The sequence below is a fragment of the Rousettus aegyptiacus genome, unplaced genomic scaffold, assembly GCF_014176215.1.
Source record: "Rousettus aegyptiacus isolate mRouAeg1 unplaced genomic scaffold, mRouAeg1.p scaffold_m13_p_8, whole genome shotgun sequence".
NCBI lineage: Eukaryota > Metazoa > Chordata > Mammalia > Chiroptera > Pteropodidae > Rousettus > Rousettus aegyptiacus.
In genome coordinates, this window is record NW_023416311.1 from 56,131,361 (window position 1) to 56,149,695 (window position 18,335).

General features: G+C 30.5%; 1 protein-coding gene across 2 annotated transcripts in view; it reads left to right on the forward strand.

The window, feature by feature from the left end:
• Positions 1 to 18,335, forward strand: part of FAM172A (family with sequence similarity 172 member A) — a 352,017-nt gene that overhangs the window by 74,015 nt on the left and 259,667 nt on the right. For both annotated transcript variants that reach the window (XM_036225594.1, XM_016164963.2), the window contains 2 exons: positions 439 to 504; positions 5,621 to 5,812. In XM_036225594.1, the coding sequence (XP_036081487.1) occupies positions 439 to 504; positions 5,621 to 5,812 (258 nt within the window). The remainder of the gene's footprint in view (positions 1 to 438; positions 505 to 5,620; positions 5,813 to 18,335) is intronic.

Genomic DNA, 18,335 nt, shown 5'->3' on the forward strand with positions numbered 1-18,335 from the left:
GACTTTGCTGGACCAGTTTTCCTTTTTTGTTAAGAATACCTCTGACTTTTTCCTCCTTTATTTAGTGAATACAGAAGAGGTGTTAGAATTCAGAGTCATGAAAGTACTCCATTGCATATAATATCTATAGTGAAATTATAGGGGAAACAAATTCTAAAAATACTGAAAAAGGAAAATATGCTTACAGAGTATCGCTTTGAAAAATTAAAAGACCTTGTTTTTGAGTTTTATTAACTTGTCCTAATCCTTAGTATTAAGGCATGTGGTTATTCACACAGTAACAGGAAGTAAACCATTATAAGTAAAGAGTCCCTTAATTTAGCTTAAAAAATCCCAAGATAAAGAGATACTAATTTACAGCAATAAGTTATAATAATTTATGTGAATTTTGATAATGGATAACACTGGATCTTAATGTGTTATTTCTTTCCTACCTAGATTATCACAAAATATGTTTACGAACTCCTGGAAAAGGATTGTAATTTGAAAAAAATCTCTATTCCAGTAAGTATAAATTTTTTTAATGTTTATGTTTCTCAATAAAATATTTTCAAAGAAAACTTTTGTTTTAGGTTAACTGTGATAAGTTTTAATGTTAAGGTCCTAGTATTTTGATATTGATAAAGATAATATTAAATGCCTGTCAGAATATCTAATCTTACTGTGTGCACAAGAGTTCTTAAAAGTAATACTCTCTAGTGTAAAGAAAAGAAAGACTAATTTCCAGTCTTTTTTAAAAATGATAACACAATTAAAAGGACTACCCTTTTCTCTACTCTTTCTCATTTCATTGGTATAGTTGATTTTTACTTATTTATTTGAAGTAAACAAATGAACTTTTTGTTGCATTAGACATTCATTGTCTCTTTATTTCTTGATTTTTCTATTATATGTTTTATTTCTGTGTTATTTCCTCTAAACATTCTGAGAGTCATTGCCTGTGTTTCCTGTTTTATAACGCTGCTCCCTCCCATTTTGGCAGAACACGTTTTTTAAATTTTGCAGATGTTGCCATTTCAGAGGGAAAGAGTTTGAAATTTGTTCTCAGACTCAAATTCTCAAAAAAAAGCTTTTTAGTTTTTAAAGTAAAACATGAAATTTAGGCTTTCAAATGCAGAAATAGAAATCTTATATGTGAGTGATGGTGAGACTAGATTATATGATCTTTCTGTCTCTGATAGCTCTCTGATTTTATGATATATATGAATCTGAAAGGCTTAGTAAGTTATTTATTTAAGGCACAAAACTTTACATATAGATCATTTTGTTTACATGAAATTTTACATCAGATTTTAAAATTGTACGTTACTTTACTATGAATTGTAGGGTTTGAGGATTTCTTTATACCACTCATCCTAACATTAATTCCATAGTTCAATTTTTAAAAAAAGAAATCTATTTTATGTTAATTTTGTATAGATATTCTGAGGTGCAGGTCACATTATTAATGATTTATTCATTCATTCATTCGACAAATATTTATTTAAGTGTGCCAAGCACTGCTCCAAGGGCTTGTGACGTACTAGTGAATAAAACATGATTCTATATAATAGTTAGGCCAACCTTTGTTTATTTGGAAACTTCCTTTCTTTAGAAATACGTGAAAACCAAGATTTTAGAATCTTTTTGAGTGTGAATATACAAGACCTTTTGGGATTCAAACTGTTTGTTTTTGTTTTCATTTTAAGTCTAGTGTATTACTCTACTAAAACTGTTTACTGGAATTGGTCTTCTGGAAAGTCAATGTAGAATTTTGTCACTTTCTCCAGTCTTCCTCATTTGTTAATTTTACTTCTTTCCAAGTTTTTGAAGAATGAAATTTAAAAAGCCCTAGATTAATTCATTGTTACAACACAATTAATTTTGAATTTTTTAAGTCTATAACACTTCTAGTTTCATGGAACTTTTAAACTCATTTCCATTCCCTAGATTTCCAGAACAAATCACAAGATAATGGGCCATAAAGATTGTGTTATATAATTAAGTTTTACTAACATTCTTTCTAAAGAAAGCCTGAGATTAGATTTAGAAGGACTTCGTTTTTTTGATCTGATTATTTTCCTCTTAAGTTTAGACTATAAAGCTAATATGCATAAAGGTTTTACATTATGTGACACCTATAATAAGTGTTATGTGCATTTTGCTTAATAAAGATTCCCTGATTGTGTAAACTAAAAAGAAACAAAAAGTTTTTCTTTTAGAAAATTAATCTCTCCTTAAATTATCATCACCTATTTCATGTAGTTGTGAAATTTTTCTTTTATAACTTATAGTTTTCTCTTGAGGTCTTTTTGATCCCAGTAGATGCCAGCATTGAGAGTGTTTTTTTTTGTTTGTTTGTTTATTTGTTTGCTTGCTTGTTTGTTTATTTTGTTGTTTTTTTTTTTGGTACAGTTCTTTTTACTAAAGGAATACCACCAAATGTTGTTTTCTTATGATGAGCTAAGGTTTAGTTTTATAGCTGATCTATTTAATAAGGAAAGAAAAACTTGTTTCTTTTTTAAATAATAGCACTTTATGGAAGGCTGTGATTTAATAATAAAGATCTTGATCATGTCTCATGTTTACTCACCATTTCACATGTATAGGTACAAAATATTCTTAATTGTAGTATGTCACACTTGTAGAAAATACTAGATACATGAACTAATAACTTTACTACAAATTTTCTTTCAGTTTATTCAATCATTTTTAAATATACATCACAATTGGTGGGTTCATGAGCATCTCCAAAGAAATTGTTAACTGCTAAAAATTGTTTGGTGGAGTTTCCCTGACCAGTTGGTCTTTGAAGTTGATTTGTCAGTAAAGTCATGTGGTACACTGGAGTGGCCTATATTGTATGTATTCTTTAATGAAAGCTCTACTTAATGGATTACTATTATTTGAGGATAAATGGCCTTGGAACAGCTGTTTTCAAACTTAAGTTAATGAAAATTTACTTTATTTATATAGATATTTTACTATTGAAAATTAGCACTGAGTTTATAAAAAGTTATAGTAACCAGCTTCAAAATCAGAGTTCTGTGTTAAATTAAAATAAATATTAGCTAATAACCAGTTCAAATATTACTCTCACTCCTTAATCATTATTACTGTTACATTGATCAGTTTCGTTGCGCTTTTTTTTTTTTTTAAATTTTCTTATGTTCTTATATTTTTTAAATCAACTTTTCTGGATGTTCAAGTAAAACTTCATTTATTCATGGCTATGTTAGTTTGTAGCGCTTTAAAAAACTTTGAACAACATTATAATATAAAAAACACAGTTTTACCTTATGAAAATAAGTACTCTTCTATTTTTAAAGTGATTACTGTGAAACTTCAAATACCAACATTCCATTGCTTAAAAAATTGACTTGAGTTCCTTAGTAACAGGAGCCTCTGCTGGAAAGTCTAGAGCTACAAGTTTTTACATTAAGGTAAACAGATGTGCATTTCCATAGCCATGCCAGGTTCCATTAAGGCTTCACTGACTTTGAGACGCCCTTTCATTTGTGCTTCTTTGGTAAATTAATGACTAAAAATCTCTGTGGCCTTTTTTATTATATACTGACATCTTTGCTTTGTAATTTTTTTCTTTTTTTTATTGCAATATTTTTTTTTTTAAGCCACTTTAACAGAGTGATTCCTCTATTTTCATATAATGTTCTTAGGTAAAAGGGAATTATGTAGATTTGGTTTTCCATCTCTCATCCACTTCTCTTCCTTGTGACTTCAGTTGTACCCACTGTCATCATTGTGATTTGTTTACTCTGGACATCTCATGCATTTGAAGCTAATGTGATTTTGTTACACTTTATATCTCTCTTCCTGCATTCTTAATTACTAATGATAAAGATAGAGTTACTTCATTATAATTCTTAGCATTGTGCAGTTCTTTTAAAATTCTTTATAATCATACATTAGTTTAATATTGAGTATATATATGCTTTCCGAACTAGACAAATATTATAACCAATTAAGGGAGGCATTATTTAGTTAAATGCCTTTTATTTAAGGGAATTCACTGGTGATACTTGATAAATTCTTTTATTCCAAACGTTTGTTATTTTTTTTATTTACAGAGTGCCTAGCTACAATGTATCAGTCTCTTTTAGGCATTGAGAATGTAGCTAGATACAAAAAGTTCATGTCTTCCTAACCAGACCTTCTAGTGGAGGAACAGATGGTTAATAAACAGATCTACAAACAAATATATAAAGTAAAGCATACAGTATGTTAGATTGTGACGTGATGTGGAGGAAAATAAAACAGAGAACGAGAATAAGGAATTTTTGGGGAGGTATTTAAATGGAGTGATTAGGGAGACTTCACTGAGAAGGTGGTGTTTGTTTCTTAAGTCCTTTGGCCATGTTATTTGTGCTAAAATAATTGTCCCCTGTGCTCTGTCTACACAAATGGTTAAGTATCTATTACTGACACCAATCTGATTGTTTTAGAAGTAGAGGAATTTTAATTTTTTCCTCTTCCCAGGAGTAGTGACTCGGAATATTTAGAATCCAGGGCATTTTTTGGTATCCAGAGTTTTTGTGTATTTTTTATTTTGATAATTGTATGAATATACTATTGAGGAAGTGAAGAACCACGGCATGTGGACTGACCCTCTCTGTTAGAGGACGTCTCTTTTACAGGCCATGAAGACTTTAGCTTCTGTCTCTGACATGGCTGTACAAATGCTTCCATTCCTAGTTCTTTGCCACTGTTGATGCTAAATACCACTCAGTGGGTGCCATGCCAAATGTAATAAAAAGTTGGATAATTATCCCTTCCTAAAGGTCTTTTGAGTCTTTCATATCTAAACCATCCTTCACCTAGCTTAAACCTAAATATTAAGTACAATCAAGATGAATAGAAATATTTGCTTTTCAAACTATAGTTAACCAGTACATAAAATAAGGCTATCAGAGTACAAAAATAATATTTCTTCTTAAAATAATTGTTATATAATCTTATGTTCATACTCTGAATGAAATTTTAAAGTCCATTTACATAAAATAGTAGGTGTTTAAATTTTTAAGTGGTTCTCTCTCCCACGTTTTAAAAGCTTAATAGTATATGATTTTCCAATAGGCATATCCTCCAGTAAGGTTCTTCTGTTTTGTATTTTAGGTGCAATATACTTCCTTTATAGAATTATAAACTTAATAGCTGTGTGACCTTGGAAAGGTTATTTAAACTCTCTAGGTCTCAATTTCTTTATCTATAAAGGAGTATAATAATAGTGCCACCTAATAAGATTGTGATTAATTGAGATAATGTTTAAAAAATATTGTGCATAGTATCTAGACAATAGGAATCATTTAAAACATTAATTATTCTTATATATAAGATACTATAATACTAAATATACAACAATAATTATAGGGAGACATATGCTTCTAATATTCCTTTTTATATATTTATATTTAAATTACTGTCATTTTTTTTTGCTTATCCAATATACATGTAATTGTTAATCTCTAATGAATGTTTTAAATTTATTTTAAAGTTTTTTTAATTCTATAATTCTGTTATAGCCATTTTATAATTTATAGTAACCATTAGTTGTTTTCTCATTTATGTATATGCCTGATAAGAAAACATTTATTTATTATTATAATTTTTTTTTTAATTACAGGTAGATGCCACTGAGAGTGAACCAAAGAGTTTTATCTTTATGAGTGAGGATGCTTTGACAAATCCACAGAAACTGATGGTTTTAATTCATGGTAGTGGTGTTGTCAGGGCAGGTCAGTGGGCTAGAAGGCTTATTATAAATGAAGACCTGGACAGTGGCACACAGATACCATTTATTAAGAGAGCTATGGATGTAAGTGCAATTTCCTTTATTTCATTTTTGACATTTTATAGCTGTTTCATTATGTGTGATAAATTATTTTGAGATGTCTCTACAAAAGTATATCCTAAACATGATCTTATCTTTAAATCGTTATTATTTATTTGTAATGAAAGTTTATTCTGCATTATTTTGCAGTTACAACAAAAAACAAAATGATTTTCTTAAGTGTACAAAAATTTAGATAATGTCTTTGAAATGAATATTTTTGATTCTAAAATTTTGTGATTATTACATGAAATAGCACTTAAACTATTATATAAATATTATTGAAATGCTTCTGGAAAATATATTGTAATTCTTGTAAATCTTTCCCTAGCTAATTTATTGAAGTTAGGAACTAAAGGAAGTTTACATCTTTAAATTAATCTCTAATTCTTTAACAGAAGAGTAATTTTTTTTGTTCTTTCTTTAAAAAATTTGAGAGGCAGAAATAAAATGTCTTAAGCCTAAGACATATTCATACAAAATGATAAATTGCAATAATACTGAATTAGTTTATTCTTATTCGAATTCCAGCTTTTTAGAAATTGTCTTTTTAAAATTGTCTTCAAGGTTTTCTTTCCTATAATAGTGAAATTGTTTTTGTAACTCAGCATTTTATATCTACATGTTTTGGCTACTTTTATTTTTACTGTCTTATCCTCAAGTTCTGTAGCATATAGCCAAATTTTGCAAACTGTGGGTTTCTTTCACATGTGAGTAGAATTTTTCTTCAGAAAAAAAAATAAAGTGGCATCTTGTATAACATAATATTGTAATGGTATTCAAGAATATATGAATTCATGTATACTTTATAAGAGCTATATTATTACATTTTTGTAATTGAAATTGGAAAGGAATTCTTTAATACACTGATGGTCTCAGTGATCAAAGGTAATATGTTCCCTATTCTGCTAACTCTGGAATGTTAAAAGAATTAGCCTTTAAACAATGCAGGGGTTACAAGTACTGAGCCCCACATAGTCAAAAATCCACATGTAACTTTTGGCTCCCAAAAACATTAACTACTATTAGTCTGCTGTTGACCAGAACCTTACCTATAACATAATCGGTTTATTAACACATTTTTATATGTTTTATATACTGTATTCTTACAAGTAAGCCAGAGAAAAGAAAATGTCATTAAGAAGATCATAAGCTAAAGATACTCTACAGTACTGTATGTTTTTTTTAAAAAAAATCCATGTATAAGTGGACTCATACAGTTCAAATATGCCTGTTGTTCAAGGGTTAACTGTATTAAGGTCAACCCAAACTCCTAAAGAATATTTTTGTTAATAGATTTTGAGACCCTTAAAATAGTGCAAATAGAATTTCTTAGGTTAATTGTGTTTTCAGTTTTCACGGATATGCAAAGAACACAAAGGCATTACTTTTGATTGGTTATAAACTTTAATAGTGTGGGTTTTTTAAGTAGAACTTAAAATAAATTGAGGTTTAGATTTAAATAACTCACATAAATACTATTTAAATGGTTTCATATTTCAGAATATCAATAGTGAAATGAACTTTTTGACACAGTTTGTGGTTAGGATAGATCCCGTGAGTGTATTTTAAAATTATATGTGAAATGTGATCACAATGAATATTTAAAATATAATTTAGTAAAGAAAATCAGATGTTTTACCTTTGAGTGATTGGTGAAATACTTTATGTAATTATATCGTCCATGCTACTAGATCAATTAAGCCTTTTCCATTCTTGAATATTATATTGTCGTATAAGGTTTTTTGAGGTAAAAGAATATATGGGAAGCCATACCAAACATCTTTAGACTATCCTAATAGCCCAAACAGGAGAGAGGAAGTTTGTAAGTAACATTAGAATAGTTAGTTATCTTGTTCTTTAAAGTAGGAATAGTGTTTTGGTGATAACATTTTATTGCCTTGACTTTTTTTCTGCTTTTCTCACTCATGATTCCTTGTGGTAGGGGGACAGAGGGGGGACAGAGGGAAGCAACTGATTTCTGAATACATTAGTGTTTAGCGTATTTAGTTGTTACCATGCTGTGTACTTTGAAATTTTTAGTTTATATACTTCATTCTCTTTATTTTATTACGACCGAATATGACCTTTATTGTGGTAACTTTTTACATGATGAACATTTAAAACAGATATTTCCTTTTAGTCCAGATAAAGTCATTTTCTTACTTTGGTTTTACCATTTTGTAGTGTTTCTCTGATAGTTCTTCAAGGGCCGCTCTGTATTTGCATTGTAGGCGCAGGGATGGTTTGAAGAAGGATGGTATTTTAGGAAGACTAATAGTTAGAAAGAAGCTGTCTCATCCTTACTTTTTAATCAGATTAGCTCTATTTGTATTTAAAGAAAGGTTTCCATAGTTTACAAAAGGCTGGGAGCCACTACTATGTTTTTCATGGTCTGTCAATTTTCACATGAAAACTGAAGTAAATTCTGATATTTTTCAGGTCAGACAGTATCATCTCTACACAGTATTGTAAATAAACATTTCTGCTATATTTCTTTCATATTTTTAGTATAAGATTAAAAGTCCTAAAATTGGATTTATATCATCGTAAGATTATAACTTTTTTTTTTTAAACAGTAGAGCCCTGCCTCTAAGTGGACTGTTTTTGTAAAAATGATATATGTTTAGATCTGTGGAGCCGCTTTGGTTGAATTTGGGGTGGGTATTGGAACCACCTCCTCAATAGCTTCTGAGATTTATTCCCTGAGCCCTGGGGCTCCATAGGTCACCATTTGAAAATTGCAGGTACTCTAATCTTTGTATTTTAGATACTAAAGAATTATATTATAAAAAAAAAAGTATGAAAATTTTACGTTGGAGAATAGTACGTATCAGATAAATTTCCACAGTTCTTCTGAGGTTGCCATAGCTAATATTTTGAGTATTTAACAATCTTCACTGCATAATATATTGCTTAGAGTAAGAAATGGTATAGCATATAGCCAAGTACAAATTATGCAGTGTCTGATTTTACAGTTTGAGAGTTGCTCATACTTGTTTCTGCTTTGATCATTTCCCATATTTATCTTTTTAGGCATCTCAGTTGGTCTCTATAAAATGATCAAGGGAAGTAGGTGACACATAAATTAAGTCACTTAATTATAATTACAGGGGTGGATGAATGGTGCCAAATTTAAGGAGTCCATCACTCTCAGGGTTATGCAGTACTTGTAGGACCCTGAGAGTGAGTTCCTCCTTAAATTTTGTACCCTGGCCACCTCACTGATTCTTTCCTCTTCTGCTTTGACTGATGGAGATGTACTGCCAAAAAGTTTTAGGGAGAGCAATTTGGGAGCCGTTGGTCTATAAAGTCAAATTTTACTCTGGATCAGAATCATCTGGAAGACTTGAAATACAAATTACCATATCTCAGTTACAGATTTTGATTAAGATCTGATTGGGGCCTGAGAATTTCCATTTCTGAAAATATCCCGGGTGATGTTTATGCTACTAATTTGGGCACTACACTAGGACCACGAATGTAGGTAACACTCTTTAGACTAGTTGAGGGTTTATTTGTACTTCTCAGGCTGTAGGTATAATGGATAAGGTAGATCTTGAAGGCAGGTATGCTTATTAGTAAAACAGAGAGTGAGAAGTTCTAGAAAATGTTTTATAATAAAATCAGTGAAAGTAGAAGTTTAAATAATGAAGAATACTTTCAAAATACTATATAAGCAATTTCTATCCAACATGACTTAAAATGACTAATTATAATAATTTTTTGAGAAGTCCGATTAATGAGCCTACATTTTTTCTAATTTCTCATAGCTGGATTATTCAACAGAATTGCCTAATTCCATATTACTTGTTTTGAGTATAATTTTTACAATATTATATCTAGGTTGTAAAAATTAATGTTATTTTTATCAATCTAATTTATACAGTTTGGATTCTATAACATGGTGGACTGGGCTAATTAACATTCACTTCTTTCTCCCACTAAATACACATAAAAATAAGGGATAAAACATTGCAACAACTAAAGCATTAAATGCCTCATTATGTTCAAAAGATAGAAATTTTTAAATGACAGGCTATAAGAGAGAACTTCAAACCACAATAAGTCCCTGAGTGGTGTGGCAACTTGAACGGGATAGCTTATGAAATATAAGCCGTAGGCTACACAGGGTCTACATTACAGCTTTGAGCCTAAGCGGCAGGAGATAAAGCTGAGGCCTTTTGATATAGGTAAGGCCCTGGAAGTTTCTGCCCTTTTAGTTCTTGGAGGGGGGAAGGGGGTGAGGGGAGGGGCAGGATCTGTTCATGGCCCAGAGGTGAAAGGAGGAGGTTTGACAGAGGTGCCAGGTGGAGGTAAATAAACAGTCTCCCTTGGGAAATAGAAGCCACACACCCTAACCCAAAGGTGGGTTTGGATTTGCAGTTTGAATTTGCTTAGTATGGGAATCTTAAGCAACATGAATTCATGTAAAAATGGGTTCTGTACTGATGGAACTCCTGGGGCACCAGGTGGGAGCAAACATAAAACTACCAATAAAAGCACTTTACAACCCAAGGTAAATCACTAATGAAGGTGAATTTATAGTCAGAAACAAAAAATTTTATGAAGAAAAGGTTCATCACAAAGAAGAATCAGGTTATACAGCTATCAGACATAGTTGAAGAGAGAATTAGTAAGTTGAAAGCTAGTGTTAAGGAATACAGCATACAGAATGTAGCACAGAAAAACTGAGAAAAATTAGTCAAGTAAAATCAAAAGGCATATATCAGAATAAGGATTATCTTTTCTTAATCCTTCCTTACTTGTTCTGTTCCCTAGATATAATCACTCTTAATACTTTTAATATTACTTGTATTCTCTATATCCATATTTAAAATTATAATGTCTTTTGATTTATCAATCACTTTCAGTTTTGGATTAAATATCAATCAAGCTTTATAATATTGATACTACTTTCATATCGCTTATGGCTCGGTCAAGTAGGTACTGTGGTTGCTTTTCATTTTTGCTACAAGTTTTGTTTTTATGGAATGAGTAAGTTCTTAGATTTTTTTTTTCTATTATCTTTTATCATTGTTTATTCAGATCTTAATTGGCCTCTCAGTAATTTTTCAAATGGTCAGATTTATCAGATAATCGTACAGTTTCATGTTCTTCCGGAAAACTCCCCTTTGGCACTCTATAGTATTTTGTTCCAGTCTTGGCTGGTCACTTGCTAAGCCTGTTACCTGTCTCTCATCCTGGAACTTCCCTTAGATTTTCTCTTATGTTTGACCTCCTATTTTCTGCATCTAAGGACCCCTGCTTTTGGATATATTCCATCATTTTGCTGGAGCCATCAAAGAGTAAATGCAAGATAAAATTTTAAAACCTGATATTTCTAAAAAGTGCTTTTATTCTACTTGTTCACTTTATTTTAATGATTAAACTAGACATAGAATTCCATGTCAAAAATCATCTTCATTCTGAAATTGAAGGCTTTGTTTCCATTGTCATCTAGCTTCCAGTGGCTTAATTGAAAAGTCCAGTACCATTCTGATTTTGAATCCTTTTGTTCTCTTCTAGGGAATGTCTTTTCCTTCTCACTGGTGTTAAGAAATAAATCATATTGTTTTTAACAAAATTTCCTATGTTTAGGTGGGTTTTTTTTTTTTTAATCAGTGTTGGGCACTTGGTGATTTCTTTTGATCTGTACTCTACACTCATAATCCTCAATTCTGAGATAAAAATTTTGTGTTGTTTCTTGATCATTTTAATCTTCCTTTTTCTAGAATTATCATCATGTGGTTTTGAAGTACTGGATTGAGCCTCTACATAGTATTATCTATCTAGTTTTCTATACTTTCTTTTCCATCTGTTTTTGCTCTAGTTTTTGGAAGTTACCTCCTTTTTAGCCCTTTTATAGAAATTTTCAGGTTCTTCTATAATATTTTGGTATGGAACCCTTTTATTCACTTTGTAGACTTCTACATAGTACACCTGATGTGAGCTTCATGTCTCTTTCTTCTCCTTTTTGGTCTGATGTCTTTCTAGTCTTTTTCTGGGTGTGTTCCTCTAAAGGAAAAACCTCTAATGTCTTTCAGAGCTGGTGACACAATGTAAGGTTGTGACCTGTTTTTTGGTTTTTAGTTTTTGGATTTTGGGTTTGTTAGTTTTGAAGGAGATGAGGTAACTGTAACTTATGTGAACTTACAGCTAGTTCCTCTGTTTTTCGCCTCAGGGCTACCCCTATTTTCTAAGATAACTGGAACCCCAATGTCTGAATTTTCTTGAATTTCTGTAGATGAGTTGGCTGGTATTTAGTCATTATTGTACTCCAGGGGCACTTAAGTTTGAATTTCTACTTTAATACCAAGTCTGTTACATCAGCTTACAGTCTTCCAAAAAATTAATGACATCTGTATCCTCTGTTTTCTCCCCTCCCATTTATTTTGTCCTGAAGGGTTAATACCACCATATTTTTTTAATTAATATTTTAATGTGATTTTTGGAAAGAACAGCAGTAATCTAAAGAATTCAGTGTAGCATTTTAATTATATATTTTTATCTGGTTGTCCCTATGACAGTTTGCAGTACATATTTTTTAAAAAACAACACAAATTTTCGATATAGCAAAATCCTTTTTGTAAACCTCAGGAGTTGACATCCTTATGTAGCAATATTTATCACACTAGAATATTTTAGGATTTTTTTTCAGATATCATTATGTTTATAAGGGAACTAAATTAAAGGCTACATAAACTGTTGCTTGACTCGTACATGAATTGTATACTTCGAAAGAGTTGATTTAGAGATTTTTAGTTTTTAAATCATTTGTTTCCCTTTTAATAAGCTGTAGCTTAACTTTTCTATTCTGGCTGTTGACTTTAGGATTCCTTTTTACTCCATTTTGGAGTTTTCCCTATTTTTTTTTTAATTAAATTTATTACGGTAACGAATATATAGTTGATGTATCATGAAGTCGTACACCTGAAACTTATATAATGATATTTCCCCCTTTTTGACAGACACATTAGTAAAGCTAATTGATTACAGTATTAGGAATTTTTTCCTACAAATATACCTGGAGCCATTATAGCTGGTTATCTAAAATAGAGTATGATTTTTTTTTTTTTTTTAGTAATTTGAGCAATCATTTTTTAGTAATACTTTGTTAACTACAGCCTTCAATTCAAGGTCTTCCAACTAAATACTGCAAAATCTTGCTATTTCAACACAATTATTTGACAAAGTTGGTGACGTGAAAATTTTAAGAGGATTGTCATGGGTTATTGATGGCTAGTAGATAGTAATAAGTACTATATCAATATAGAGTGTAGTTTTTATTTTTAACAGTAGCAAAGCCATCTAGTAGCTTATGAAAAATTATTTAATATTTACATAGTGTAAATGAATATAGTTTGGCAGGAGATACATGTTTAAGGTCTCCGGGACCTCACATAAAAATTGCTTGGACATTTTAAATATACATTTATTCAAATGACGGAGGCTTTCATACTTTTTAAAATAGTCATTCAAAATGTTTGTGGAATTAAAGCAACACTTATTAAAATAAGGTACTGTTTTCAACATGCAAGATTGGCAGATAAATTGGTAATAAACTGTATGATAATACCAAGTTCAGATATTGATGGAAATATAAATTGAAGCAATCTTTTTAGATGGCAGTTATATCTTTAAAAATTAAATATGCACATTAAACTTTGACCTTAAATTCTATTTGAAGGAATTTACTTTATAGCAGTACACAAAGTATACATATAAGGATGCTCATCGCAGCAGTTAGTAATAATACAAAAACTTTTAACTACCTAAGTATTTACCAGTAGGGGACTCTTTGAGCAAGTAAAGGAATATTTATGTAATGGAAGATCATGTAGTTATTAAGAAGGACCAGTTATGTGTGTATATATTTGTGTTCGGTCATATGGAATGATGTCTGAGTTATCAGATGAAAAAACAATGGCATCGTTTGTCACTTATATATGCATACACATACAACTGCATACTTACATGGATATATATTATTTCTAGAAGTTCATGCAAGATAGGTTTCTTCTACTTTTCATTGTCGACTTTTCTATCCAATCAATTTTTGTCTTTATTTTCTCTCTATTTTGTTTTTCTTGGAATAGATGCTACTTTCACCATTTTAATTTTAAAAAAATTTAAGAATATTTCTGAAATACACTATAGTAATATTGTAGTTATTCACTTAACCATTTCTAAAAGAGTTTAAATGTTTGATTATAAAAATGCAAGCAACTTTAAATAATTATTGATTTTACCTATTAAAGACTAGCAGAATTTAGATCACTAAAATTTATGTTTCACACTTTTTTTAAATAAACGCTAATTTTTTCCTATTTGAAATATGGACTACTAAACTATAAGTTAAAACCAAGAGCACTAATTTAAAATTTTAGAAGTCAACTTTGAGATAAACCGTAATTTATTTTTATTAAGTTTATTGGAGTAACATTAGTTAATACGATTATATAATTTTCAGATGTACATTATAATTTGACATCTATATAATCTATTGTGTGATTACTACCCAAAGTCCAGTTTTCTTTAGCTATTATATTTGATCCCCTTTACCCACTTCACCCTTCCTCTACCCCCATATATTTGACCCCATTTACCCCATCTACCTACCCCGTCCTCCTCCACTTCACTAGTAACCACTAGTCTATAGTCCATGTCCATGAGTCTCTGTTTGTCCTGTTTGCTTGTTGCTTTTAGGTTTATATCCCACATATAAGTGATATGATGTGATTTTCTACTTTTTCAGTCTGGCTTATTTCACTTAGCTTGATATCTCTAGGCCCAGCCATGTCGTTGCAAGTGAAAGTATTTCATCTCTTCTTATGGCTGAGTAATATTCCATTGTATATATGTACCACGGTTTCTTTAGCCAGTCATCTATCATAGGACACTTCAGTTGTTTCCGTGTCCTGGCCTCTGTGAATAATGCGTCTATGAACACCAGTGTGCAAATATCTTTTTGGATATGGGTTTTAAAGTCTTTAGGGCAATTACCCAATAGAGGGATTGCTAGATTATATGGTAGATCAATTATTAGTTTTTTGAGGAACCTCCATATGCTTTTCATAGTGGCTATACCAATTTGCAGTCCCACTAGTAGTGTATGAGGGTTCCTTTTTCTCCACATCCTCTCCAACATTTGTTATTACTTGTCCTGTTGACTATAGCTATTCTAACAGGCGTGAGATGATATCTCATTGTGGTTTTGATTTGCATTTCCCTAATAGCATCTTTTCATATATTTGTTGGCCATTTGTATGTCTTCTTGGGAAAAGTGTCTGTTCAGGTCCTCTGCCCATTTTTTGATTGGATCATTTGTTTTTTTGTTGCTTATAAATATATTTTCCCATTGAGATGGTTGTTTCTTTATCTTGTTAACAATGAGAAACTATAAATTAATAAAAAAATATAAGCTGGTACATTATAGACTTCATAAAAGATTGTTCAAGTCAAGAATTCTGAAAAAGGTTAAAAGCTTAGCACACTACAAAACTGACAATATATACAAGGCCACACCAGCCCCCAAGCCAGCAAAAGAAAATAATGAAATGACAGCTCTAGTGTTTGGAGAGAGGCTGTTAACGACAGCTTATTCCTTTATGATTTCAACTCTTGACAGAAGACAGGTCTGCTCATTGTATCAATGGCAGATATATCATTAACTTCTGGCCCTGTCAGGACTGAATTGGGGGGGGGGGGAAACTACATTCAGTTTTGAAAATCCAGTTACCTTCTGGAATTTTGGTCACTGTTTCTGAGATACATGTGATTAAGCCATTCTGATAGCTGTTTGCATCTAGATTGTTCTCTAGTACTTGAACTAATTAACTAATTAAGTATATACCTCTGTAGTCATGTGGAGAGCTAGCTATAAACAGCATAGAACACTTTGATATCCTGATATCATTCCAAGAAAAATATTACCAGACCTCTTATATCTAATATCTATTTCTCTGCATATATATATATGCATATATATATGTGTGTATATATATATATATATATGTATCTGACTTAAAATAACTTTTAAAGTAGAGATAGGCCTTTTCAGTAAGTGCAAGGGAAAAAATACTGGATTTTAAAACAATTAGGCACCATTTTTACATGGAAAAGTATTGGCTATAATTTGGTCTTTGTATTTCTCAATTACATGTATTTCTTCTTCTTCTTTTATTATTATTATTTTTTCTTTTTTGCCTACCTAAGAAGTGACTCTGGAGACTTAGAGAAAGAGAGGGTGTGGATTTTGAAAGTATTTTGAAAGTATGCCAAAAGCCTTGGGGTTTGTGTATGATCAGAATTTCAATGGAGGTTGAGATGAGTTTAAATGCATAGAAAGCAAACATAAAAATCTTGTTTAATTTCTGTTATGTTGTTCTTTTTTGAGTTACTGTGTTTGTCAAATCTGCTTTACTCGTTGAGCTTTGTGCTGATATATCCACGATCTCTATTCCCCCTTACTCTTTTTATTTCGTTTTAACTGCTGATCCCTTTTCTGTGGTCCTTCCTTTAATATCAGCTGAAGCAGTTTGAATTGCTGAATCAAAGCTGTTTGGGGAGTGAGAGAGTGTGAGATTCTGCAGGGTGAGATTCTCTGGGTAGAAGGTAATACCTCCTGCAGTTATAATCAATGCTCTGGCCACTTTTAGAGATTGGAGAACCCATGACCTGCTCTGAGGTTAAACTTTTAAAATGACTTCCCTAGAGAAAATTGTCATCAATAAAACAGAATAATTAGTTGACAATTCTTAAGTACGCTATTTAACAAGAAAAGATTAAAGATAGCTGAGCTTTGCATTTTTTATTGTACATTTGATTTCTTTATACTTTTATCTTGAACATAATTTTGAAAACTTAATTACTCCCAGTATTTATCAATTTATCCCCTTAAGTTACTTTAATTCGAGAAGAACTAAAGTGGAGAGTGTCAGCCTTTAATAGTAGGAAATGGTATAAACTTTTACTTGAAATCATTGAGACAGTAAATTAGGGAAGGTAGGCAATTTGTTTATGAAAGTATGGCTTTGCACATTAGTTTAAGTGACCAAGAGTTACATAAATGCATTATATTTACACAGTTACTAAACTATGTAAATATAAATAATATTCGTTTCCAGGGGGGGTTGTGCAGTAGTATTTCATGTTTCCGATGTTATTTGGTGATGATTTTATTCAACTGTTTACATGATGTTAAAAAAAAAAAAGGACATAACATATTATTTCTTAGATAAATTGCCTATTTCAATATGTGATATTAGAAATTCTAATTAATGTCTACTTGTGAGTTAAAGATTTAATATGAAAAAGACATATCTATTAATTACTTATTTTTTTTATTTGCAATAAAACTTCCTTAAATTAAGACTGAATTTCAACAGTAATTTTGAATAGTAACAGGCAAGTATTTTAACTCTTTTTAAAATAGAATGCATAATCTTTTGTTTTTATGGACATAAAATAATTACTACTAAAAATTTGTAGTGACATGTTTTAAGAATTAGATGGAGTACCTTGGCATACTTTCCTATTTAAAATAAATAAACTCTTATTAGTTTACTTCAAATATAAATATAATCAGTTACCCCATACTCAAATATGTATTCAGATGTGAAAAATGTTAAGGTCTATATTGTTGCTTTGTGTTTATAATCCTTATTGAAAAGGAAAAGATACCTTTTTTTATGAAATGGATACAGTACAGGGATGATTATGCCTTGTAAAGCTTGAAGTCTGTGGAAGAAGACTAAGTATTATTCATAAAAAAATAAAAAACACAAGTAATAATGTTTACTGAAAAGAACACAAGGCAATTTGTTTATGAAAGTATTGTTCTTGCACATTAGTTTAAGTGACTAAGTAGTATTGTATTAGGTATACATTATGCAATTTTAAAAATACTAATATCGTTTCAAGGTCATTCAAATGCTTTAATAAGATCATAAAGTTTAAGCCAATTTAAGTTAGGAATGCCATATAGAAATGGCATAGCAAACTACTGTATTTTACCTAGTTTAAATTATAATGAACACACATGCTATAATTTAAATTCTGAATGAAAATAAGTTATTTCACAATTCATTATTTTATAAATCAAAACTACAGAATTAAATATTCTCTTAACATCACTGGAGAAAATTAACATTTGTAAGAAGCTCTTCTTCAGACTTTTATTTCTGAGTAGCACATTGAGAATGTTAAATAATGTGTCTCCCAAAGAAACTTATTTTTAAAATTAGGGAAAATACTGTTAAGCAAGCAATTCAACTTTGCTTTTTCTTTTGATAAAGAAGACCATTACTTTTTAAATAATTTTTACAGTTTTCTCATACTTAATGGTGTGACGGAAGCTTGTAAAAGAATTTTATTAAGTTGTTATCTTTATGTGTACTTAAAACAATTCTATTAAATTGTTATCTTTATGGTTACATGTAGAGATTAGAAACTTGGTTAAAAATTAAGGATACATTTTAGGATTTGAAGTTATATGTGTATTTCT